The sequence below is a fragment of the Polypterus senegalus genome, chromosome 8 (assembly GCF_016835505.1).
Source record: "Polypterus senegalus isolate Bchr_013 chromosome 8, ASM1683550v1, whole genome shotgun sequence".
Lineage (NCBI taxonomy): Eukaryota > Metazoa > Chordata > Cladistia > Polypteriformes > Polypteridae > Polypterus > Polypterus senegalus.
This window is the reverse complement of record NC_053161.1, coordinates 154,566,479-154,591,187: the sequence shown is the minus strand read 5'-3', so window position 1 is coordinate 154,591,187 and position 24,709 is coordinate 154,566,479. Positions and strand designations below refer to the sequence as shown.

The following is a 24,709-nucleotide window of genomic DNA, read 5'->3' as shown; positions in this document are numbered from 1 at the left end:
GTAGAAAGAAAATCAAGATGAAAATATTGTTAAAAAGAAAAAAAAAATACAAAAAAATACAATCCTATATAACTGCTTAGTACATTTATATATATATATATATATATATATATATATATATATATATATATATATATATATAATATATATATATATATATAAAACCAAACTTAGTTTTCTAATTTCTATATTGTTTCCAAAACACATCACTTAATTAGCCCAGGAGTCCAATTAAAAACAGAAGTGGGTTGGAACAAAAACCTGAAGCCACAGGGGATCCCCAGGACCGAGGTTGGGAAGCACTGCTGTAAAGATTCATCATCATGTTAATAAATCTGCATCTAATCCAAAAATTATTTTAAGTATCTATATATATACATATATAATTCACTAAGGCAAGACACCCATGGAAAGCACGCCGGAAGGGGCGTGGATTCACTAAGCCGCCGACAAGTAAGACGCCCATGGCACACGCAGGAAGGAGCCACGCCCACCAACTCCAAGACCATTGGATACTACAACTCGCAGAACCACGGCCACCAACTCGGATGCAACGACACAGGAAAAACGGTTCGTCTGTCGTAGAGTCCACATGCACCTCTGAGCCACGTTGACTGTTCATAGAGGCATATTTCTCACGGAAGTGAATCGCTATATGCAGCATGTAAAACAGTTTGCGAGGGGTATCCCATTGGATCCTTAAAACAATCCTTTAAAACGGAGGTTAAAAAACAATGAAGGAATCAGTCTTTAAAAACCAATAAGCCCTGTGCCTCCGTTTCATTACCGTCTCACCTGCTTCACCAATGCAGGCCCTGCAACAGTCGAGACGCTCTGTCAGCAGCTGACCTTCTCTGTGCCTGACCGGTTCACACAGAGGCACCACACGACGCGGCAGGACTATCAAAGAAGAGGCATGTTTGTCGCGGATGTGAATCATTGTATGCGGCGTGTAAAACTGTTTGTCGCGGATGTGAATCATTATATGCAGCGTGTAAAACAGTTTGTTTGTCACAGATGTAAATCATTGTATGCGGCGTGTAAAACAGTTTGTTTGTCGCAGATGTAAATCATTGTATGCGGCGTGTAAAACAGTTTCCGAGGGGTTTCCCATGGTCTTAGACTTGGTGGCCAGGTCTCTGTCAGTTGCTCTTGCGATCGGGCACATGACCAGGCAGTGTGTATGCTTTGAGTGCGAGGATGGATGCGACAGGACCATTAAGAAAAATCATGTCGCGGATGTGAATCGCTGTATGTGGCGTGTAGAGCAGTTTGCGAGGGGTATCCCATGGTCTTACAGTTGGTAGGCGGGTCTCTGTTAGTTGCTCTTGCGAGCTGGCACATGACCAGGCAGTGTGTGTGCTTCGAGAGCATGGGTGGACACGACAGCACCATCTAAGAAGATTCATATTTGTCACGGATGTGAATCGCTGTATGCAAGTAAAACAATGTAAAACTGTTTTACACGCTACATACAGCAATTCGCATCCACGACAAACATGTCTTCTTAGATGCTCCTGCACTTTGTGCACACCTCGCTACTACCGTGGTCGGGTGTCTTGGTGGATTATATATAGAAAGGCAAACAAAACCGCACAGAGCAATGAAAAGTCTATGTGAGTCACAGGTGCATCTGGACTGTGCAAAAACGACAACGACTCGAGTGACGAGTTGGAGGTGGGCACATGAGCAGGCAGTGCATACTGAATGAGAAATCAGCAGACTAGCATGACAGAGGGAGCTGAATGGATGTCCTTCTCCTCTCCTCCCGTTCCGCACCATATGCAGCGTGTACAACTGTTTGCGAGGGGTATCCCATGGGATCCTTAAAACATTCCTTTACAACTGAGGTTAAAACACAATGAAGTAAGCAGTTTTTAAAAAACAAGTTTTCGGTTACAACGCACGACCACATGCACCATAGCAAACTGTTTTACACGCTACATACAGCAATTCGCATCCACAACAAACATGCGTCTTCTTAGATGCTCCTGCACTTTGTACACACCCCCCTCCCACCTCGCTACTACCGTGATCGGGTGTCCTGGTGGATTATATATAGAAAGGCAGCCAAAACTGCACAGAGCAATGAAAAGTCTACGTGAGTCACAGGTGCATCTGGACTGTGCAAAAACGACAATGACTCGAGTGACGAGTTGGAGGTGGGCACATGAGCGGGCAGTGCATACTGAACGAAATCAACAGACTAGCATGGCGTTGGTTCTCCTCCCGTTCCACCCTCCAGCCTGCGATTGTGTGTTGGTTCGTTCCGTGCAATGTTGCTTTTCTTGCCGATTTATTACATTACTGATTTTTCAAATGTTAAATTTTCTCCCTTTGCTTAAAAATCATTAAAAAACCGGCCTGATATGCCACAGGTTGGCTAGTTTAATATAAAAGAGAATATTAAAGGCTTTTGGAAAATTGAGTTTTTAACCTATTTTGTTTTATGAGATCCAGAAAATTCTTTGAAAACAATGAATATTTCATTCTTCCACGTTTAGTCAGGTAATCTGTCACATCCCAGTAAAATCAATTCCCTTTATGCCTCTCATTCACATTCCCCCAGAGGTAGGGGGCAATTTTTTAAAAATGTGGCATTCTGGAAGTGATGTCTACACTTTGAGCAACATGCACAACTGACAAAGTGGGCACATTCCCTCACCCTGATGGGCAACAAAATGTCTACACGTGGCAAGAAAGGAGCCCAGTGATTTTTTTTGGAGATCTTTATTTAAATACTAAGCAATAGGCAGACACATGTGGAGTTAATGCATGAAAACACTCTCCGGCAGGAATTAAACACCTTTCTTCTTGTGTGAATGGCATGAGTTTTGCAGGAAATGAAACATTTGTTTTGTGATTGTTTTCTTTCTTGAAAGAAAAAAAACGAATCATTGCACTCATCACTACACACTAACAGTATCACAAGTGTACAGTATACTGGCATTACATCAGAAAGTGTGTTAATTTTTACTATCGGTTGTCTTAATAGGCCAGGCTCAAAACGACTTTGCACACGTATTGTGCCTCTGTCCTCTGAACATTTCAGTTTCTTTTGTGAAGTGTGGTGGAATCACTTTCAGAAAAGTTTACTTTACACGTAAGTCTTCATTGTTGCTTTCCTTCTGCTGTGCTTACCAGCCCTTCAAGTTCCCACTCGACTTCTCACTCTTTACTACTCAGTGTATCATTATTTTGAGAAATGCTTTGCATAAATTCTAAACCATACGAGATCTACTTCCTCCCAAGCTCCTTCCTAAGCCCAATTTCGCTTGGCTTCAGCACTTCACCCTTTTCTCTAAAAGATTCTACTTTCTGGCATGTTGATGGTTTCCTTTCATTGATTCCTCTAAATAAATATTTTTAGTTTTCATTGGTACACATACTTGATTTTGGTAGCTGTATTATTATTCTAAATTCCACCCACATCCCAGAACAATGGCATGTCTGAACTTTCAAACTTAAGAGTTCATTGTGTAAAAACAACAATACACAAGCTTGTCCTCAAATGATTACTGGACAGTAGCTTACCTTCTTATGTTCTTGCTTGAACATATGTTTACGTAGTTTTATTTCACAGTCATTATTACCACCTTCACCACCTACATTAATATGTAGTCAGAGGTAGGCACCTCCTTGTTCTGGGAAGAAGTGAAAGCTGGTATGTGTTTCTTTTTTGGATCTATTTCATACTATGACACAAGGTTTGCCTCAGTGACATTTGGCATAGTAACTGTATAAAAAAGCTCACCACATGAAAGTATGAAGTCAGATCTAAGCAGTTAAGAGGGTAACTATCTCAGATACTTCTTACTCCTTCCTTCTAACTTACTCCTTCTCTCCAGTGTGAATTCGTGTGTGGATCTGAAGACTGCGTTTGTCAGAGAATCGTTTATCACATTCTGAGCAGCAAAATGGTTTCTCACCAGTGTGAATTCTTTTGTGCGTCTGAAAATTGGTACGAGTGGAGAATGTTTTTCCACAGTCAGTACAACAAAATGGTTTCTCTCCAGTGTGAATTCTTCTGTGGATTTGAAGATGGCTGCCTCTGGAAAATTGTTTGCCACAGTCAGAACAGCAATAAGGCTTCTCTCCAGTGTGAATCCTTGTGTGGGTCTTAACCTGCCCACTGGTGTTGAATCGTTTGCCACACTCAGAACAGCCATATGGCCTTTCCCCAGTGTGGATTCTTGTATGGGTGTGAAGACTGCTACTGGTGGAGAACCGTTTGCCACACTGAGAACAGGAAAATGGTTTCTCTCCAGTATGAATTCTTGTGTGCTTCTGGAGACTGCTACTGGTGCAGAACTGCTTACTGCAGTCAGAGCAGCAAAATGGCTTCTTTCCAGTATGAATAATTTTGTGAGACTGAAGATAGTTACTGGTGAAGAATCTTTTGCCACAATCAGAACAGCAATATGGCCTTATTCCACTGTGAAATTTCTTGTGAGTCTGAAGATGGCTGTTGCTGAAGAATCGTTTGCCACATTCTGAACAGCAAAATGGTTTCTCTCCAGTGTGAATTCTTGTGTGGGTCTGCAGTTGGGAACGGTCAGGGAATTGTTTCCCACAGTCAGAACAGCAATAGGGCTTCTCTCCTGTGTGAATTCTTGTGTGTCTTTGAAGACGGCTACTGACAGAGAATCGTTTGCCACAGTCAGAACAGCAATATGGCTTCTCTCCAGTGTGAATTCGTGTGTGGGTCTGAAGATGGGAACGGTCAGCAAATCGTTGGCCACAGTCAGAACAGCAAAATGGCTTTTCCCCAGTGTGAGTTCTTGCATGGCTCTTAAGACGGCTACTAGTAGAGAACCGTTTATCACATTCAGAACAGCAAAATGGCTTCTCTCCAGTGTGAATTCTTGTGTGGATCTGAAAGTTGCTACTTGTTGAGAATCGTTTGCCACAGTCAGAACAGCAGTACGGCTTCTCTCCAGTATGATTTCTTTTGTGTGCTTGAAAATTGCTACTAGTGGTGAATTGTTTTCCACAGTCAAAACAGCAATATGGCTTTTCTATAGTTTGAATTCTTGCACATTTCCGAAGATGGCTACTATCACAATCAGCAGGGGGATACAGCTTTTTGTTGGTGTGGATATGAAGTTGGCCAGTGGTGAATTCTTTGTTGCATTCAGGAGAGCAACTGTACTCTACAGTAGCTGGTGTTAAAATCTCTGTTCCCAGTATCATGGTCTTCAATGGGGAGACTTTGGCACTCGCTTCTGTATCTGCAGAAATAAATAAAAGTACAACTTTATGTAAATGCATATTTCAAAAAGAGATCTCACAAGAGAAACCTCTTTAGTGTCAAACAATTCATTCCTGTTAAAAAATAAAACCCAACTCATAACTCTCCAACCCTGCTACTTTCATTTAGTTGGAGGCAGATTGACTTTTTCTCTGTTTAACACGCTGGCTGGGGTTTTATCTAAAAAGCATACCTTACCTTATAAAACATCAAGACATTAAAGTGTAGTGAGCCAACACATCACTAATTTTTTTCAAGTGTTTGGATAACTAATTCATTCAAACAGTATTTATTAAAAGCAAGGTTATAAAATAGACTGAAGGGTGGAATAATACACAGTGCACATTAAGTAAATTAAGGATGTTGTATTCCATAGCAACTTGATGTCATTAAGATGAATGGAGGACTTGCTGGGTTTATTTTTGAAGACTCTATGAACAACATGGGAAAAGCTGCTCTACTGATGATAGTTTGTATACCAGGGATTGAGGACGGACATTATGATTTCCCCGCCCACACTGTGTGAAGTGAAAACATTTCATAGTGAAATGCTGTGCAATATCTAGTAAAAGTTTTGTTTGGGAACAAAGTTTTTAGACATTCTTTTATGTCACATTTTCACTATTGTCAAGAGTCAAACTTAGAAACTTAAGATTTTAAGTTAAACTCATATTAGTGTTTGCTTAATTTGAACAGAATATCATTTTCTTTCATTGCCATAGACAAAGGTATAGTCTTTACCCCCTGTAAGTTAAATTTGAAATAGAACTGTCTGGCTATATCTACAATAGAGTGTGTTAAAAGAGTCAGTGGTTGTTTAGAGTAGGCAGGTCCCAGTGCTGGCAGGGACTGATAGACCCATTTACAGCATAAAAATGGGATAAGCATATAGTTTTTTGACTGCTGTATAAGCAAACAAAGAAATGAAACAAGAGATATAATCTTTAAAAAGAACTTTTCTTAAACAAGATGTTTTCTTTGCAATACAATGTTTTCTCTATTTTTGTGTGAACTGCCTTACTTTGAATTTTTGCTAAAGACATTTGGTCTGTGAAATCATTTCAACGTGTCAAGCTTTTGCCAGAATCCCATGAAGCAAACTGAAGCTGCAGCACTTTGGTTATTTTGGGTAAACACAGCTACAACTATTAAACTGATGTATAACTGCATTACATTTTAATTACTCCAAATACAAAATGTTAAGAATGGCAACCATATATTCAGTTACGGCAACTAAAAGCTGATGCCTGCTTGCCACTTTTAAAAGCTAGTGGTTAACATTGTGTCACCCTATAGGCAGCTAGAGGGGCTTAAATAAGAGTAGTACCATGCCAGACCAGGGGGTGGCGAGCAGCGCTAACTCTCTCTCTCTCTCCGTCCTCTGCAGACTATCATCAGGAAATCCCACTAGGTGCCGGCGCCATTGATGACGTCACTTCCGGTACCGGGCACCCTGGACGATGTCACTTTCGGGTCCCAAAGACATCACTTCCAGTACTGGTGCTCTGGCTGATGTCACTTGCGGTTTCAACAATGGCCTATAAAGCCGCCATTTTATCAAAGTCAAACGAGCTCTGTTTTGGACATTGTACCATGCACAATTCATGGAAAACATACTCATTTTGCAGCCAGGGATATTATACGGGTAGCTGCCTCAAACCTTTGTTGTTTCCTGTGTCTTATTGTGACACTTGTTAGATAAAAAAGAAAAAAAAAATTACATTTATAATCAAATGTGGGCGGCACGGTGGCGCAGTGGTAGCGCTGCTGCCTCGCAGTTAGGAGACCGGGTTCGCTTCCCGGGTCCTCCCTGCGTGGAGTTTGCATGTTCTCCCCGTGTCTGCGTGGGTTTCCTCCCACAATCCAAAGACATGCAGGTTAGGTGGATTGGCGATTCTAAATTGGCCCTAGTGTGTGCTTGGTGTGTGGGTGTGTTTGTGTGTGTCCTGCAGTGGGTTTGCACCCTGCCCAGGATTGGTTCCTGCCTTGTGCCCTGTGTTGGCTGGGATTGGCTCCAGCAGACCCCCGTGACCCTGTATTCGGATTCAGCGGGTTAGAAAATGGATGGATGGATCAAATGTTGATGCATTTGTTTTTCAAAGCCTCGGATTTCAGCCATTGGCCCATAATAATCCCTCAACCATGAGGAGAATATAGCAGTATGCAGCCTGCCAGCATTGAGGCAACAGAAGTGGCACACGTCACCACTCACATGGAATTAAAGGAAGGCAAAGGCTAGAAGAGGACCCTCCACATGGACTTCAAGATGAATTTAAAAGGGAGTCTTGTGTAGACAAAGACATATTGGACTGAGGTTAAAGGGGTACAAAGCAATAGAAATAGAGGTGCTGAACAATGCACCCTCTTCAGACTGGGTTTTGTTAGTTACTGGCCATATGAAATGCACCTTATGGGGATGAGTTTCTCGTAAGCTTCAGGAGTTGTGGGTTTTTAACACCTCTTCCCAGTCTGGTGTTATCCAACATCAGATTGCTGAGGAACAAAATCAACTTTAATCATCTTCTCACAACAAGGAAGGATTACGGTCTCACTTCAGTGCATTGCTTTGTGAAAACGTGGCACAACACATCAGCTCCCAATTCTGCATTAGATCTGCTGGGGTTCTTGCTTTACGATAGATAGATAGATAGATAGATGTTAGGGCCTTTTTGTAACTACTAAATGGCCCATTTGTAACCTACAGGGAACATTTGTACCTCTAGTAGGGGCATTTTGTAACTTTAAGGCACATTTGTACCACAACACAGGGAACATTTGTAACTTGCAGGGCCTTTTTGTAACACAAGTCAGGCTTTTAAGTAACAAGCCAAAAAAAGGTAATTTTGTAACACAATTGGCACTTTTGTAACACAAAAAGGTGACTTTTTAAAAAATATTTTTATATTTATATTTGTTTTAAACATTAATCTTAACCTTAGTAGGTTCCTGGTTTTAGCACATTGTTTGTTGAAAGGCTATAGTACCATAATACTTCATGCTGGATACACTACAGTATTAATACACAGATAGATGTGAATTTTTTTAGCTATACAGACATATTTAAGTTTTATATTGAGTCATTAATTGTCACTCCTGCACCCTCTCCTTCTTTCCTATTCTCTTCACTGCCAAGATAAGATGAGGTGGACTGTTAGGCCGAGCTCTAATCCTGATGGATTGTTGTTCAGGTCTTGATGTCTGATACATGAGCTAAGATGTGAGGCTTCAAGTTTTAAAAGTCAGTGTGTTGTGCTGGTAAATTCCATGTTGTATTTGTGTATTTTTGTGATCGAAGGCACACCTGCAAACATCCTAAAGTCTCACAAAGACAGGCTGGTTAGGCTGAATTGGTGTATTTCTGCTTTTTAAAAATGTTGTTGCTTAAGTAATTTCAATTTGAACTAAAGGTAAATTTTGCTTCCCCTCTGAGGCTTGCAGGAAGATGCAATTTCAAGAAAGAGAAATTTGTCAGGAGGATTAGGTCACTACAGAAAATATTAATAATGATTAACAATATTGTAGTTTTATATGAAAAAAAGGAAATCAAAGGCCTAGTAAATTAATGTGAGTTTTATAAAAAGTAAAATAATTAATATAAGGAATCCTAGCAATAACGATTGATTGGTAACAAAGTATAAAGGTTTTCTTATTAAGGCACAGTGACGTGTCAGAGGCCTAACACAATTCTGATTTGTGTCTCGAGTTGTTTCTGCTCCTCTCTAAGGCCCACCACACGACCACTGAGACTGCTTTATCTATGTAACACTCCACTGGAACTCAGACTAAATAGTTTTAAATGCAAAAACGTGAATTAAAACTTTAATGGAGACAAGCCTTGTGCAAATGTGGCCAGCACCTGGTTATATTAACTTATTGATTAATACAACTTACTGAAAACTAGTGGGATTTTTGAATTTCTTTTATTCTTCCCTGTAATGTATGGTCACTTTAATCAGGGTACCTTGAGTTACAAAGTTTCTGTTCCTTGTGCTTTGACTGGTGCTGTACACCCAAAACATATAGAAGTGCAATCACAGAATGTCAGGCAATGACTATTCTGTTTAAAAATGCAGAATAGTATTTCTAAGTTTTAAAATCCTTAAAATATTATATTTAAACTTAAATAAACTATGTTTAAAAATGGCAACATAAGGGAGAATAGTAACTGTATTATTACAGTATAAGACAAAGACCACCATGTCGCCATCCAAACTTAATTTTCACAAACTAGTTTCTTAAGTCAAATTTGTAAAACTGAAATTTCAAATAAAACTCTACATTCACAACAACCCTCCTCCATTCACTAAACATATTTGGTTTTTTTAGTAAAATAATGTATATTTTATAATGAAATAGTCCATACCAGACTAAAAGTAAATGTTTTATACACTCCATCAAACAATGTAATCACAAACAAAATAACAGAGAACAAATAATACAAAAACATAATTCAGGAAAAAATATTTTTATTGAACCAAATATTACAAGTACAAATGTCAGTGTAGTTTTTTTATTAAACAAAACAATTGTCATAATAATTAAATATTTAATTCATAATGCAATAATGAGTCAGTGAAATAAACATTTCAAACTCACACTAACAGACTCTGACCGGATGTTCAAGCCACACATTCAGCTGACATCTTGTGATCCTGAGGTACTTCACGTTTGTTTTTCTGCGTTCAGATTTCATTCTTGTCAGACTGTGAGTGATCTGAAACGTCGCTGCCATCTCCCCTCCTTCAGGGCAGCTGCCTAAAGCTTTCTTCACCCTCTCTTGTACTGTTAGGCCCGATGCCATGATGTGGTGGCACTTCTCCATTATCACACTGCCCCCTGAAGAACTGAAGTTCCCCTTTATGGTGTTGTACAAGAATACAGCAGCTGAAAAAATCAATGAGATATATTGTTCATTTTCTGTTCTTTCCATTTCCTGACAAATTAAAGAATATGTGAAATTTAAATTATTTTATTTGTTCATCCGCTCATTTACAAAACCTGCTTATTCAAGTTTACAATCACAGTCATTTTAACTTGTACAATGTGATATTTAAGCATTTTTCTTAAGGCAATGTAAGAAATGTGATTTGTTTTAAAGATCGATTTCTCTCTTCCATTATAAAGGGTACAGAATCAGCCCGTCTTGGCCCTGCTCTTCTACAAGGCCAGCACGCTTGCTAATCAGATGGTCATCTTTACATTGTCTGACCTCTGAATTTCATGATTTTACAGTCATATGTTGTTACTTCAGAATGAACCTGTCATCTTTAAAGTTTGTATTTGAACACGTTAACTCATTAACATACATGTGTGACATTGTTTGTACTCACTGTACTTTCAGTAGTTGTTTTGTATTGAAAGGCTTCAGGCCTAACTAAGATATTGTATTCTTGTGGGTTACTTCATTGATTGTTTATCTGAATTTGACAGACCCTACTTGTGATAACATTCAGACCCCATTGCTGTATAAATCTCACAAAGCAATCATGTCATCCATCCATTTAACCATCCACTTTCTAAACCAGGACAAGGTTGCAGGTAGCAGGAGCCTATCCCAGCAAGCAAGGACTAGAGGCAGGAACAGCATCTGTTCAGTTCAGTTTACATGGTGAACTCACACACACACACACACACACATACACCAGGACCAGTCTAGTACTGGCAAATACACATAACCTGCATGTCTTTGGATTGTGGGGGAGAAGCACCTGGGGAAACCCATGCAGACACAGGAGAACATGGAGACTCCACGTAGGGAGGACCTTCAATGAGAATTCTGGTCTCCTAACTGCAGGAGAGCCGCACTGCCACTGTGGCACCGAGCTGAACAATCATGCTATCCAGAAGGGTTAGTTAAAGAAAATGCACAAAATATGTTAGCGTGGAAAAGCATGAATTACAATTAAGTAGAATCCTCAAATTAAATGCATATTTTAGAAAAAAAGAAAAGAAAAGAAAAAGAAAAAAAAACTTCTGATTGTTTCTATGCTCAAGATTTATATCAGAAGCTTTTTCATATTTCACTGGTGTGTCGTATGCCTTTTCTGTAAGGCTATATTTGCTGCAATTCCTCAGCACCACTAAGCTATTTAATTAGAGAATTCATTTTTCTATAAGGTGGCACAGTAGTGCAGTGGGTAGCGCTGCCTCTCAGTTAGGAGACCCGGGTTCGCTTCTTGGGTCCTCCCTGTGTGGAGTTTGCATGTTCTCCCTGTGTCTGTGTGGGTTTCCTCCGGGTGCTCTGGTTTCCTTCCACAGTCCAAAGACGTGCAGGTTAGGTGGATTGGCAATTCTAACTTGGCCCTAGTGGGTGTGTTTGTGTGTGTCCTGTGGGTTGGCACCCTGCCCAGGATTGGTTCCTGCCTTGTGCCCTGTGTTGGCTGCGATTGGCTCCAGCAGGCCCCTGTAATCCTGTGTTTGGATTCAGCAGGTTGGAAGATGGATGGATTTTTCTATAATGAATATCATCAGATGGCAGAGTAACTCAGTGGTGCTGCTCCTGCCTCATAACAAGGAGCCCAAGGTTTATGTCCCAAGTGCTCCTGCACAGAGTTTTCATGTTCTCTCCATGTTCATGTGGATTTACTCTCACAGTCTAAAGACATGCAGGTTAGGTGGGTGGGTAACACTAAACTGGCCTTGATGTGTGAGTGTGTGGAAGAGTGTGTGTGTGTGTGTGTGTTCACCCTGTGAAGGACTGGCATAGGCTTCAGCTGTCCCCTGCCCTATAAATTGGTTAGGAAGGTGGCTGGAGGGAAAAATTGATTAGTATTGGATTTTGTTATAGCTTTACCTTATGCTTCAAATGCATATATTTCTGCATTTTTAAGCAGTGCACTGTTATTAATGAGACCATAGGAAGCAGGTTAAGTAAAAGAATGAAAGGACAAATTTGATTAATTAGTTCACATCACAATGCATCTTAATTATATAATACATTACATGCACAAGTTAAATATGAACAAAAAAAAAAAAAAAAACACTTAAGCAATGTACAGAAAGCACAAAACATGAAAAATCTTACCTTATATATGATGTCAAAGATCAGTGAAGCTTCCAAGTTTTCGCAGGTCTTCATCCAGTATGCTTGAAAACTCGCAGCAGCTGTCATTTCATTCACTTCCGGATAGTAAGATTAACACGCTCAGCTTTATTTTATAAGATGCTAACGGAAAAAATCACGTTTGTTATCATATATATATATATATATATATATATATATATATATATATATATATATATATATATATATATAGGTATATTATTTATAGTGAAAAAGCTCCATTTCTCGATGTCCAAGCAAGGCTCTTCATACCTGAAATCCATTATTCTGCGTATCAGTACTATCAGTTTATATTTCATATAGCGACTTATATTTATTATTAAAATAAAATAAAAAATATATATATTCGTGCACAACCATTACGTAAAAACCTATTGCTTCTGTAAAACAAAGCAGTAAAAATAAAAGACATTTAAAATCAATAGGCAAAAATATCCACTCATTACACATATCACACAATATTCTGAAAAGGGTTAAATATTAAAATCATGTACAGTATAGTACAACGGTGACGGAAAAAAATAGAACCATCTAGCGGGTGCTACACCGGGCGCTGAGTGCTTATAAAGACGTCCCAACGTGTTTCTCTCTTGCGAGTTTTTGATGAACTGCCGCTAAAAAAAAAAAAAGAACCATCTAGGGGGCGCTCCAACGGGAAATGAGCGCTCATAAAGCCGTCTCAACATGCATTATCTCTTGCGAGTTTTTGATCAAGTGCCGCTACTTGAATGGATTGTTTTCTGCTCACCACGGACCATCAAAACGATCAGGACGTTCAGAGACATTCATGTACTAATACATAAACGACACCCAGCTGTTAAAAACTGATCAGTTATTCCAAAATATGCTTAATTAAGAATAAAAGATAAAAATGCTCCCAAAAGTATTTTTTTGCTTTCTGAGCAGATAAAAGAAGATAATTACGATTTTAAAAGGAAAGATTGTACATCAAAACACCCTTTTTCAATTACTAAAGGTTATTAAGTGTTATCATTAATTAAAATCACGATTTATTATAGATTTAAAATATGGAACATTAGTAACTGGGGCAGTTAAAATTGAAAAAATATTAATAACTTTAAAAATATAAAACCAAATTACACAATACTTTGCACATGTCTTGATACAAGTATTTAACACATTTTTTGAAAAAATCAGCACAATCGGTCATGTGGATCAAGAGTAAAATAAAATCTAAATTCAAACACCTTTTCCACTTCACGCTGGGTGACAGGTCGACCTGATGGCTAATACCCTTCAGGGCATTTTTTGGACGATCATGATCGGCAATTTGGGAGGTTGTTACAGACTTAGATAATTATGTGTCATTAATAAAACGTGTGTCTTCCGCGAGATAACTGAAACTTTTTTACTTTTATCTTTTTTTCTGACAGAATCAACGGGTAGGGCTACTTTGTACCAGGACGGAGAAAAACATGCAGTTTAAAAAACAAACAAACTGTTCAAGAAAAAAATATGGGAAGATTGAAAAGCAGAGGTGAATTAATACAAATGGCACAAAATCCATCATAAAACATCATTTTTGTTTTTTTAGGAGCCCAAAAGAGAGATCGGTACAAATGTTCCTGACGAAGCATCTAAAGATAGATAGATAGATAGATAGATAGATAGATAGATAGATAGATAGATAGATAGATAGATAGATAGATAGATAGATAGATAGATAGATAGATAGATAGATAGATAGATAGATAGATAGATAGATAGATAGATAGATAGATAGATAGATAGATAGATAGATACTTTATTAATCCCAAGGGGAAATTCACATAATCCAGCAGCAGTATACTGATACAAAGAAACAATATTAAATTAAATAGTAATAAAAATGAAAAGAATTAAAATAAAATTAGTCGGTCTACGTCGCTTACTGATGTGTTCTCTCATATACTGTATAACGATGGATGTGCATATTGTGGCAGACGGCCAGAACGCTTCCATGCTGGGTGGACCAGGGCAGCAACTGTGACCCCCTGGAGTGCACCGGTGCCTAGGACTCCTGCAGGGCTCCATGGGACTTGGAGTTTAGTGCAGTCCTGTTGGGATCTGTGGGCGCTGCCAAGGGGTGCTGTAGCTGAGCCCTTATGGGCAGCTCTTCCGCCTCACCCAGAAGTGCTGCCGGAAATGTGTCATTGAGCACCCGGAGCACTTCCGGGTGCCTTATATAAAGGGCCAGCTGACACTACTTGGTGAGCCAGAGTTGGGTGGAGGGAGACGAAGCTTGCCGAGAAGGAGTGGAGGAGAAGAAAAGAAAGCAAGAAAAGGAACAGAACTGTGGCTTTTGGGGATTGTGTAGTGGCTTGTGGGGAACGGGGAAGAGGTTGCCTATAAAAAAAAAAACAAAATCACACGTGCTTCGAACTACGCCTGTCTGTGTCGGGTTGAGGTGGCGGTACGGCCCCTAGCGTATGACAGTATGTACAGTATATGGACATGTAGGTGTGTGTGTGCATACACTCTACACACACCCACCCACACATCTCCTTTATAAATGCACTATTCTGCAACTGTTTATTATATATGTGAACTTCTGTTATTTGTAAGTGATATGTCCTGATATATGCAGCTCCCATACTACCAAGTTAAAAACCGGTATATTAACTACTGGCAAATAAACGCAATTAGAATTCCAATTCTGAAAAGTGTTTCTTTGTGAGCAAACCTTTTCAGTTACAATATACTGCAAGCAGTATATTCCACAATATAATTTCCTATTTTTATGCATCACAGAATGCATTTGAAAAAGAATGGTCAAGTTTAGAGTTCAGGCACATACAAAAAATAAATTCATTCATTCATGAAGTTGAACAGATAACCAACATACAGTGTAAGACCAGACGTTTAAAAAAAAATTGTGAGAGTAATTTGATCATGTACTCTGTACGCTGTTTTTTTTTTTTTAAATAGTGCATTACATAAAAATAGATCATTAATAAAAAATCCTTCAAAGTTGAACTAGAAATGCTACAAATCAAAACACCGTATTGACATCACAGAGTAAAAGTAGAGTAGCTTGCTTCATCAAAATTGTGAACTTGTTTAAATGACAACAAGCCAGAAATATTTATGTATTATTTTCATCCATCCATCCATTATCCAACCCGCTATATCCTAACATTGGGTCACGGGGGTCTGCTAAAGCCAATCCCAGCCAGCACAGGGTGCAAGACAGGAACAAATCCCTGGGCAGGGTGCCAACCCACCACAGGGCACACACACCCCCACACAACAAGCACACACTAGGGACAATTTAGGATCGCCAATGCACCGAACCTGCATGTCTTTGGACTGTGGGAGGAAACCCACGCAGACACGAGGAGAACATGCAAACTCCACGCAGGGAGGACCCGGGGAGCGAACCCGGGTCTCCTTACTGCGATGCAGCAGCAGCACTACCACTGCGCCACCGTTTTAAGCATTAAATGTTTCCCATCTATCCATTCATTCATTCATTCATTCATTATCAAATCCATCTAACTCCACAGGGGCTAACCCAACAGTACCAGGGGCAAAGCAGTAAAAGTTAATTCTCAAGAAAGGCCACAAAAATAAAGAATGCAGAAAAGAAAACCTTTTAGTTACCTTTGGACAAGCTAGCAACAGAGAGTGCAGATACAATAAGAGTCTGGTTAACATATTGTATATTGTGATCAGTAAAACAGACGGGTTTCTGCTTCCTAATCGAAAATTCATCACTCAACTGCTTCTCTGTGCCAGAACAGTTTAGCATACAGCAAGCAAAAGGTGGACTGATCTGTCATTAAAAACGATGCCTCTGACTGCCATATACTGTATATAATTTTTCTTTTAATATTAAGCCAAGTTCAAAGCTTTATTCTATAAATTGACTTTGGAATGAGTTTGACACTCAAGGGACAAATATAGGAAATCCCGAGCACTGAAGCCATTTTCAATAGCTTTACCTTCTCACTCCTTGTGTCTCCCTCTACTGGCATAATATTTCTCAGAACATAGCTGGGTTAAAAGCAGACATCAGATCTGATGACTTATGTGATATTAAATTCTTTCAGCTACTTCACACATAGACAAATAACTTTAAAAGCATACAAGGACCATTTCACATAAGTCACACCATAGCTGTCACAGTTTGCATCCGAGAAATGGAGTGGAAAGTGCCTACTGCTACGGCAGTGAAACATCGAATAAAGACATCTAGAAGGGTCAACAGAATGTGCAGCAGACAAAAATGTTGCCATTATTATGAAAAGTGACCAAAACTCTTCATTGTAGCAAGCCAGCGCAGGAAGCAGTGAATTTTTGATGGGTGGACAAAATCAGAAGCAATGAACCTTTCTGAAAAGATGTTTATAAAAATGTATAACCAAAAATATTTAGGTCAGCAGCTAAATAATATTAGGTACAGATATATTCAGAGCCCCTTTATTTGCACATACTTATGATTTCCATAATGAGGAAAACACGGACGGAATCACGAACATATAAAAACAGATTGGGGTGACTGTTACAAAACTTCCCAGTAAATTAAACAACTGAATAATTTGTAGTTCTATCATTCAGATACTATTTTCTGGTTTATTGTTTTTCGCAGTGAATGCAATTCTTTGTAGAAATCCAGTCGTGCCTCTGTCTGTCTGTGCGCGTGTTTCCTACATGTTTTCTCATTAAAAAGGCACACGAATTAGCTAACTGCACAAGACAGAAATATCGAAGAAGCGAGCAGTGATCAGATACCCTATCTATGTCGAAAAAAACATAAAACACGAGCTTAACTGCAAAATTGAGGGCACAATAATATCCCGGTGACTTTTACAAATCTGGACAACAACTTTTCTGCAAGTTTTGCCAGCATGCCTTAGTACCCTTTTAAAAATTAACAACGATGTTTCGGGATTTAATAAATGTTTTGCCTTGCAGTGACGAGGCATGCAAAGTCCACATTCGACTCTTCCGTTATAAACTCGGCACCTACAAACCTGGGCAGAAGAGCAGGCTTCTCCTCAGATGCAATGAGCCCTTAAAAGCGGCCAGTCTTTCTTTTTTTAATTCCCGGATTTAGCGTCTTGTAGATGAGTTTGCTTTGTAATTAATTATTTTTAAGATCTGCAGTAGATGAAGCTACAGATGTAATGATGCACGTTTTCAATCTGTAAATATTTAAGGTTTAAAAATCATTTACATAATTACAGTTACAGGTACTGAAGATCTGTACTTTTTGGCAGATGTTATTTTTATGGAGAGCTGCAACTTTTCCACAGGTAGCACTTCAGTCTTTTCACAACAACCAGCTAAATCTTAAAGACATTTTAGCAGTAGTTACAGACAATGCACCATACTCTCTGAAAGCATACCAGTAAGTTTTAAAAGGGGTTATGCCTAACAGTGTCCATTCAACCTGCTTGTGTCATGTCATCAATTTGGCGGGAGAGACCTGGCAGCACTAGAAATACTTCAGAGAGGCTGCATCACTAGTAGTGTAGGGAAAGTCTGCCTTCTTCAAAAAGACAACCAGGAAAAGGAGTTGGGCAACCTTCTTGTCACTGAAAGAGATTGTGCTGACCAAGACATACCCCCGCCATCACCCCCTTCCCAAACCACCGAGGCAGGAAACACCAGGTGGAATAGCTAATTTGAATCCGTAGGGTACCTCGCTGAACATATTCACCTCTACAAAAAGTTATTTCTGGCCGAGAACACATCAGCTCAGGCTGTATCAAATGTCCCAGACCCTAAAAGTGAAGTTAACCTTCATCATAGAAGGATCCATCAAACTAGTAACAGCTCTTACAATTCTGGAGGGCACTTGCTGTCCTACTGCAGTCTCAGCATACAGCATCATGGAGGATCTGGGCTCCTACCTGATGAATGGAACTGCAAAGTAAGGTTCAGTTGTGTTAGTGTGATGTTTCATATAAAGAAATGTAAAGTGCCATATCATTGTTTGTTTTGTTGTAGCTGAAGAAAAAAAAAAAAACCCATAAAAATCTGAATCAAAGAAAAATAAAAAAAAATAAAACAATTTGTGAAAAAATAAAATAGAATCCATAGGGCCCTACATACTTCAAGGTCTCTTCAAGTGCTTCTAAAGGCGTTTTTTTTTTTCTAACCCTGCAGAAATTTCCTGCATAGTCTGGTAAATTTGGATTGATGTGAACTTGCCTATCACACTTAAGTGCAGACCAAAACAACCCTACCAAGGCCCTTTAGAAAGGGTGGTCATGGTGCAGTATGAACGTGATCCACACCAACCTAAGTGCAGGAAAATACTTCCCGTAAAAGGGAAACATTTCTTTCTGTAATCAGTATAAAACTAAATGCACACATTCAGACACGTTCGCACAGGTACCATTCAATCAGATCTAACCTAGTGTGCGATTCAGACTCACAGCTTACATATCTTTTTCTCTCTCAATCAATTGACTATTCAAAAAAAAGGTATAAATATACTTACGATCAAGTAGATCAAACCATATACATAACTGGCAAGAACTAAGAGCCCTGTGCAACTGATGAACACGGACGAGCACAGATAGTTGTCCTCTCAATATGATCACACTTCGGGCGTAACGCAGACATTGGAGACACGTTCACTTTGAATACGTGTTAGCCAAATATTCCAACGTGAACATTAACAGATATACACAGGCATAAAAATCAGCAGATGTGTGATCTGAAATAACCTAAATGACAGTGACATTCATATAGTAGGCTACTGGAGAATAAACACGCAAGCTCATGAAGTGAAATTAAATTCACCTGATAGGTTCACCATCTAAATCACGGGTGTCGAACTCCAGGCCTGGAGGGCCGCAGTGGCTGCAGGTTTTCATTCTAACTCTTTTCCTAATCAGTGACCAGTTTTCACTGCTAATTCACTTTTTTCCCTTCATTTTAATAGCCCAGTTAGAAGGATTCAGTCCTCTGAATTGATTTGTCTCCTCATTAAATGGCAGCCAAACAGAAATAAGGCATGAAACGAGCCAACAGATGACCAGCTAAACTGGGGCTTCAAACTCCAACCAGTTCCTTAATGAGAAGCTGTTAATTAAACCCGTTATTTAATTCCATGGCGTGTTGCTGCTCTCGTTCTGCCACAGCAGGCATTTCCAAATCTGTTGATTTTCTGTTTTTAATAAAAACATTTTTAAAGTGTTTTGGTGAGTTGGGAGATCAGCCTTACTGAGACCTTCACCTTTCTTTATTTTCAGATATTGTGTGATGGGTACAGGTGAAGCAACTTGTTTTTTGTCTCATTATTGTTTGGCTGCTAATTAAGCAAAAAGAAATAACTAAGGGGGCTGAGTCAAGCTAATTAAAAGAAGTAATTAGCAGCAAAACTGGTCACTAATTAAGAAGATGGTTAGAATGAAAACCTGCAGCCACTGCGGCCCTCCAGGACCGGAGTTCGACACCCGTGATCTAAATGAAACTGAAGCACATCATTGTAGGCAGTCAGCAGAGCGTGTCATCTTCTGTAGAGCGGTCTACAGCAAACATGTCCTTTCTGCAGCATGCAAAGTGACGCATCGTGTTCATGTACTCTTCTACTTATTAGATAAAGACATTCTGCTCACAGAGGTGCACTTTGTAAACAAACCACACAGTTGTTGCTAATGCAGTGGTGCACAAGTGCCGCTTGTCGAACCTTTCATTCGGATTTTTCTCAAGAAAAAATCATTTCTGCCCAATGAAAAAAACTCTCCGACATGCCCACGGGTGTTTATTGGTACTTCTGGTTCAGCTGAAATGTTACAGTGTGTAACACGGCCAGACTAACTGGAGACTGAAAAGAATCAGCAAATGAGCTAGGAATGTGAAAATGCCATTACACTAATTAAAGCCCATATTCCTTGTACATGAATCTCTTGGTGCTTAGCAAGCAAACTTCTAAAGTCTCTTAAGGGAAATGAAAAATATTTATACTTTGTGCATGGCTGCCAGTAAAAACGTCATCTGGTACACAAAAGTCAATTAAGTCAATGTCGTGCTGTTCAGGCCTAACCTGAGATTTATATGTGAAACAATGCTATTAAAAACACTTTTAACAGGCATATTTAATATTATTTTGGCACTTGTGTACTAAACGGACGGCAGCTCCTACCCACTCTAGTGTTGGGCTCACTGGGGGAGGCGCCCCGGTTGCTTAATTTTTGGAGTTTAAATTATTAGACTGACCTACCCCAACCACAGATACTAACCTTAAAGTTAGTGGAGGTGGAGTATAGTTGCTTATACTGTAGGTCCCTAATGTTAATGTCCCCTTTGGGTGCCTAATGTTAAAAACGAAAATCCGATTTCCGTCACGATAATAGAAAAGGGTACTAGCCATCTGTTTAGTGCGCAAGTACCATTGTTTTATACTGCTAGGTTGGTCATGCCCATCTACACTAAACGTGTGTGTTTTTAAGTAATAAACTTTTCCAGTCATTTAAAATGTACTATACCTTTAAAACAATACCAGCTGTGTAATCCCGTGCTGTAAAAAGCCTGGGGTCCTAGAAACTATTGAAATTGTCAGGAAAAAAAAATTGAAATGTAGAGATGTCAGGTAATTGAAAGGAACTACTTTGGGCATCTCTCTTCTAGGAGGTTTTATTTTGCCGACATTGTCACCTTGCTTGTGTATTAGTCACTAAGCGAGTGTCTCTTTCTTCAGAGTTTTTGTTTTGCCGATGTGCTTGGCTTGTCTCACTTGTGCATTAGCAGCTAAGCGTCTATCTTTCTCCTGAGGTTTCGTTTTGCCGATGTGCTGGCGTTGCTTGTGTTATCAGAGGCTAAGCGAGTTTCTGTTTCCTTGGAGGCGGAGCCTTTAAAATCCACCTCTCATTTCCAGGCCGGGCAGACAGACAGACAGACAGACAGACAGACAGACACACACGAAGACATTTTGTATATAAGGTATGTAGTTTTTGGCAGTCTGCTGTGATTTATCGGTTTAACAAAATGCTAGAATCACATGCGTTTAGTGATTTGAGAAAAAAAAACAAATTCATTAAATTATTGAGGAAAAAAAAAACTTGCACAAGTTATAAACTGTATTATGTGTGCAATGTACAAGACTATTTGGAAACTGAAACGTGAAAGGGCAAAATCATATGACAACTGATCGGCATCAGCTAGCTGCCAGCGTCACACATCGATATGTCTGGAAGATCAGGTTGTGAGACCGCTTCATAGTTCAGGCAAACTGAGATCTATGTATTTAAAACATGGCAAGTTCATGGTCATTTTAATGGTTGTGGATGCCTTATTTTGTTTTTATTTACCAATGCATTTTTTTTCACTTAAGTACCTACCTTCTCCAGTATGACCTGAACAAGATGCTTTCTCCGTTTTGACTATGGCACATTCCAAAGTCTCCAACTTAACATTTTCCTCCTTGACAGTCTTTATAATCGCATTTTCCTGCATATCACTATTATAAAGTGTTAACTCAGATTCCTCTTTAATGCCTATTGGCCATTCACAATCCTCCATCTTAATGCAAAGACCCTCCTCCTGAAGGTGCACAGATTCCCATTCACTGTCCTCTTTCTTAATGGCCATAGTACTTTTCTCCATGGTATTCATACAAATCAGTCCTCTGTGTAATGAAAGATTCTCCACTTGCTGATCACTACTACTCTCTTTTATAACCATCTCTTCACATTTAAATCCCACGTGTGATGACACCTGAACAGCTGGGTCAATCTCCTCCATCTGTTGCCGTTACTGGAAATGGAAGCTCCCTTTTTTCACTCTGTAGACTGAGCAGAGAAGAACAAAATTAGAAGTACACTAGACTTTTCCCACAGCTCACTGCCTACCACCCATGAATCAATCTAGCTGGGAGTCTCTGGACATGTACTCTCTACAGTATGCCATCATCCTGCTTTGCTTCTGTACACTCATCGGGGGTACTGGTTAGTATACAAGTGCTGCCAGTTCCACCAAATAACGTGCAACTGATAGCTACAGAACCCTCACTGTGTAATTTAACATTTTCTTTCTACTGTGTAAGACTGAATTCCAATTACCCCTCTCACATATTGCCAAATCTGAATTGAGTCCATGGCTTCATCAGTTGTAATTTTACGGTGTCTGTGTTGGCTGGGATTGGCTCCCGCAGACCACCGTGACCCTGCAGTTAAGATATAGCGGGTTGGATAATGGATGGATAGTTATTATTCTTCGCTCCTCTCTGGTCAAATACTTCAGCTGTTTCCTCATTAAACCTTGGTGAATTAGTGAACCACAATCTGTTTGTCTAAACTCATTTAATTATCCTCACACACACACCTTCACTGGACATAACTTTAATAAGTTTCAGACTAACTGGCCTATAATTACTGTACATCACATGATAATGTTCACATTATTGTTTATCCCACAGAATGTGTGTACATATACTGTGTGTGTATATTTTTGATAGATAGATAGATAGATAGATAGATAGATAGATAGATAGATACTAGCCATCCCTCGTGGCTTCACCCACATAGAAGTGAAACAGGACAGTGAGGAGGGCCCTGCCTGGCTCCCCACTCCTTACGTCACGCTTCCCCCCTCCCCTCAGCCCGCAGCCTCTGTCTCGGATTAGCGCAAATATATCACCCCAGCAAGCAAACTATGATACTTAGTGTGAAGAGAAAAGTCGCAAAATCAACTGGAATTTTCAAGCAATTTCTAGAAAAAAGCCCAATCTAAATCCATGAAGTAGTTCTCTCGTGAAAAGTGGACAGACATACAGACGTTGTATTTTATATATGTATATTATTAACAATACTCACTCCTGTATGTATGTGTACATATATCTATCTATCTATATCTATATATATATATATATCTCTCTCTCTCTCTATATATATATATATCTCTCTCTCTCTTCTCTCTCTCTCTCTCTCTCTCTCTATATATATATACATACATACATACATACAGACAGACAGACATAGATATATAGATATGAGAGAGAGATATATGTATCTCTCATATCTATATATATCTCAAAGTTGACTCACTCAACGTACTATTGATATAATATACTATTGATAGTATTCTGATATATTTCGTAAACTAGGAGGAGGAGGTTGAGGGCTCACACTGCGCATTGCCGTACCCACCGCACGACGAACCACCTCAGGATGCCAAATAGAGGGAAAATAAAAATCACACGTATTTTAAGTGGATTGATCAGAAGAAAGGTGCTTTGGTAAACTGATAATCCCTTATATCTTAATTCTATTTAAAATCCGTTTCAACTCACAACTGTCTTTCTCAGACATCATGTTAACATTTCCCATACACAAAACAAAGTTTTACTGAGAATTCATTAATTTTTACAAAATATCTTAAGTCATTGTTAAATATATTAAGGCAACTTACATTATATACATCTGGGGTTTAGAAAAAAAAAACTAATTCTAAACCATATGTGCATTCTTTGACTAAACGCTAAATAAACATACCAACTCCGGCGCGCAACTGTGGCCCCATGTTAATTTGATCAAAGTACTGTCATTTTTTGTATTTTTTCTCAATAACAACCTCAGTGTGTGCGAAATCGTGGTACAAATACAGAGCAGGATGAAAATTTCAAAGCGGCTGCAAGTGTGTCTGGGCTATTTAAGAACAGAACTTGAAATCGACACTGAATACGAGGAAAAACAAAGCCCTTTACATGCTGCAAGAGGAATCTGGTTTTTACCAGAGACCCCAGAAAACAGATTCTCCTTGCTGTTCAGCACCCTTTAACAGAATATACACCTAAATCCTCCACCAGAAGAAAACGAACACACAAACGGTAGAGCCAAAAATCCGGAAGGGCCGTCACCAAACCAAGCAATCACAGACAGGCGCCGCGAGGTAGCATGCATAAAAGAAATTAGACACCACAAGGGCTCGCGCTATAAATTAAAAATGGGATTCAGTGGGATGCATGCATCAGCAGACTGGAACTCGCCGAATGTCTAAGGAGAGTCAGCACAACACAGTGCACACTAGCAAAAATCATTATGACCCACTCGGCGACTGAACTCTCAGACACTGACAATGAAAGCCATTTCTGCTATGTTTCATTTTTTATTTTTATACACACCTTTTCTCGCTGTTCGTGCCAGAAGAACCAACATCACCACCACCTAAACCCTTTAGTTGAAGCTCGCGCTGTACAACACATGATGTCATTCCACTTCCGTTGCTCATATTGACGATGTCCGACTGCATCCACATCGCATTGACAATGCCCAGTCGACACGATACGTCAGCGCATCCGCCATATTGCGAGTGGCAAAAGTGCCATTTTAAACTAATACAGGAAGACGTGGAAACCGGGTTTTTTGATGATAAAAACAATAACGTTTAAAACAGTATCGGTTACATACAACAGATTTTGGCGAATCGTTTAAATGCAATTA

General features: G+C 39.4%; 1 protein-coding gene across 1 annotated transcript; it reads right to left on the bottom strand.

Moving 5' to 3' along the window:
• Positions 1-2,714: 2,714 nt before the first annotated feature.
• Positions 2,715-24,477, bottom strand: LOC120533186 (gastrula zinc finger protein XlCGF26.1-like). Its single transcript, XM_039759922.1, has 3 exons — positions 24,391-24,477; positions 21,611-22,060; positions 2,715-5,231 (listed from the first exon to the last, which is right to left on the bottom strand). Exons 2-3 carry the CDS (start codon positions 22,011-22,013, stop codon positions 3,832-3,834), a joined length of 1,803 nt encoding a protein of 600 aa, XP_039615856.1. The 5' UTR covers positions 22,014-22,060; positions 24,391-24,477; the 3' UTR covers positions 2,715-3,831.
• Positions 24,478-24,709: the final 232 nt, after the last annotated feature.

Excerpts from the sequence above, each read along its gene's own strand:
- LOC120533186 (XM_039759922.1), bottom strand. The coding sequence starts at position 22,013 with ATGGAGGAGATTGACCCAGCTGTTCAGGTGTCATCACACGTGGGATTT. Across the intron at positions 5,232-21,610 it reads TTCAGGTCATACTGGAGAAG|ATACAGAAGCGAGTGCCAAA; the intron begins GTAGGTACTTAA and ends TTATTTCTGCAG.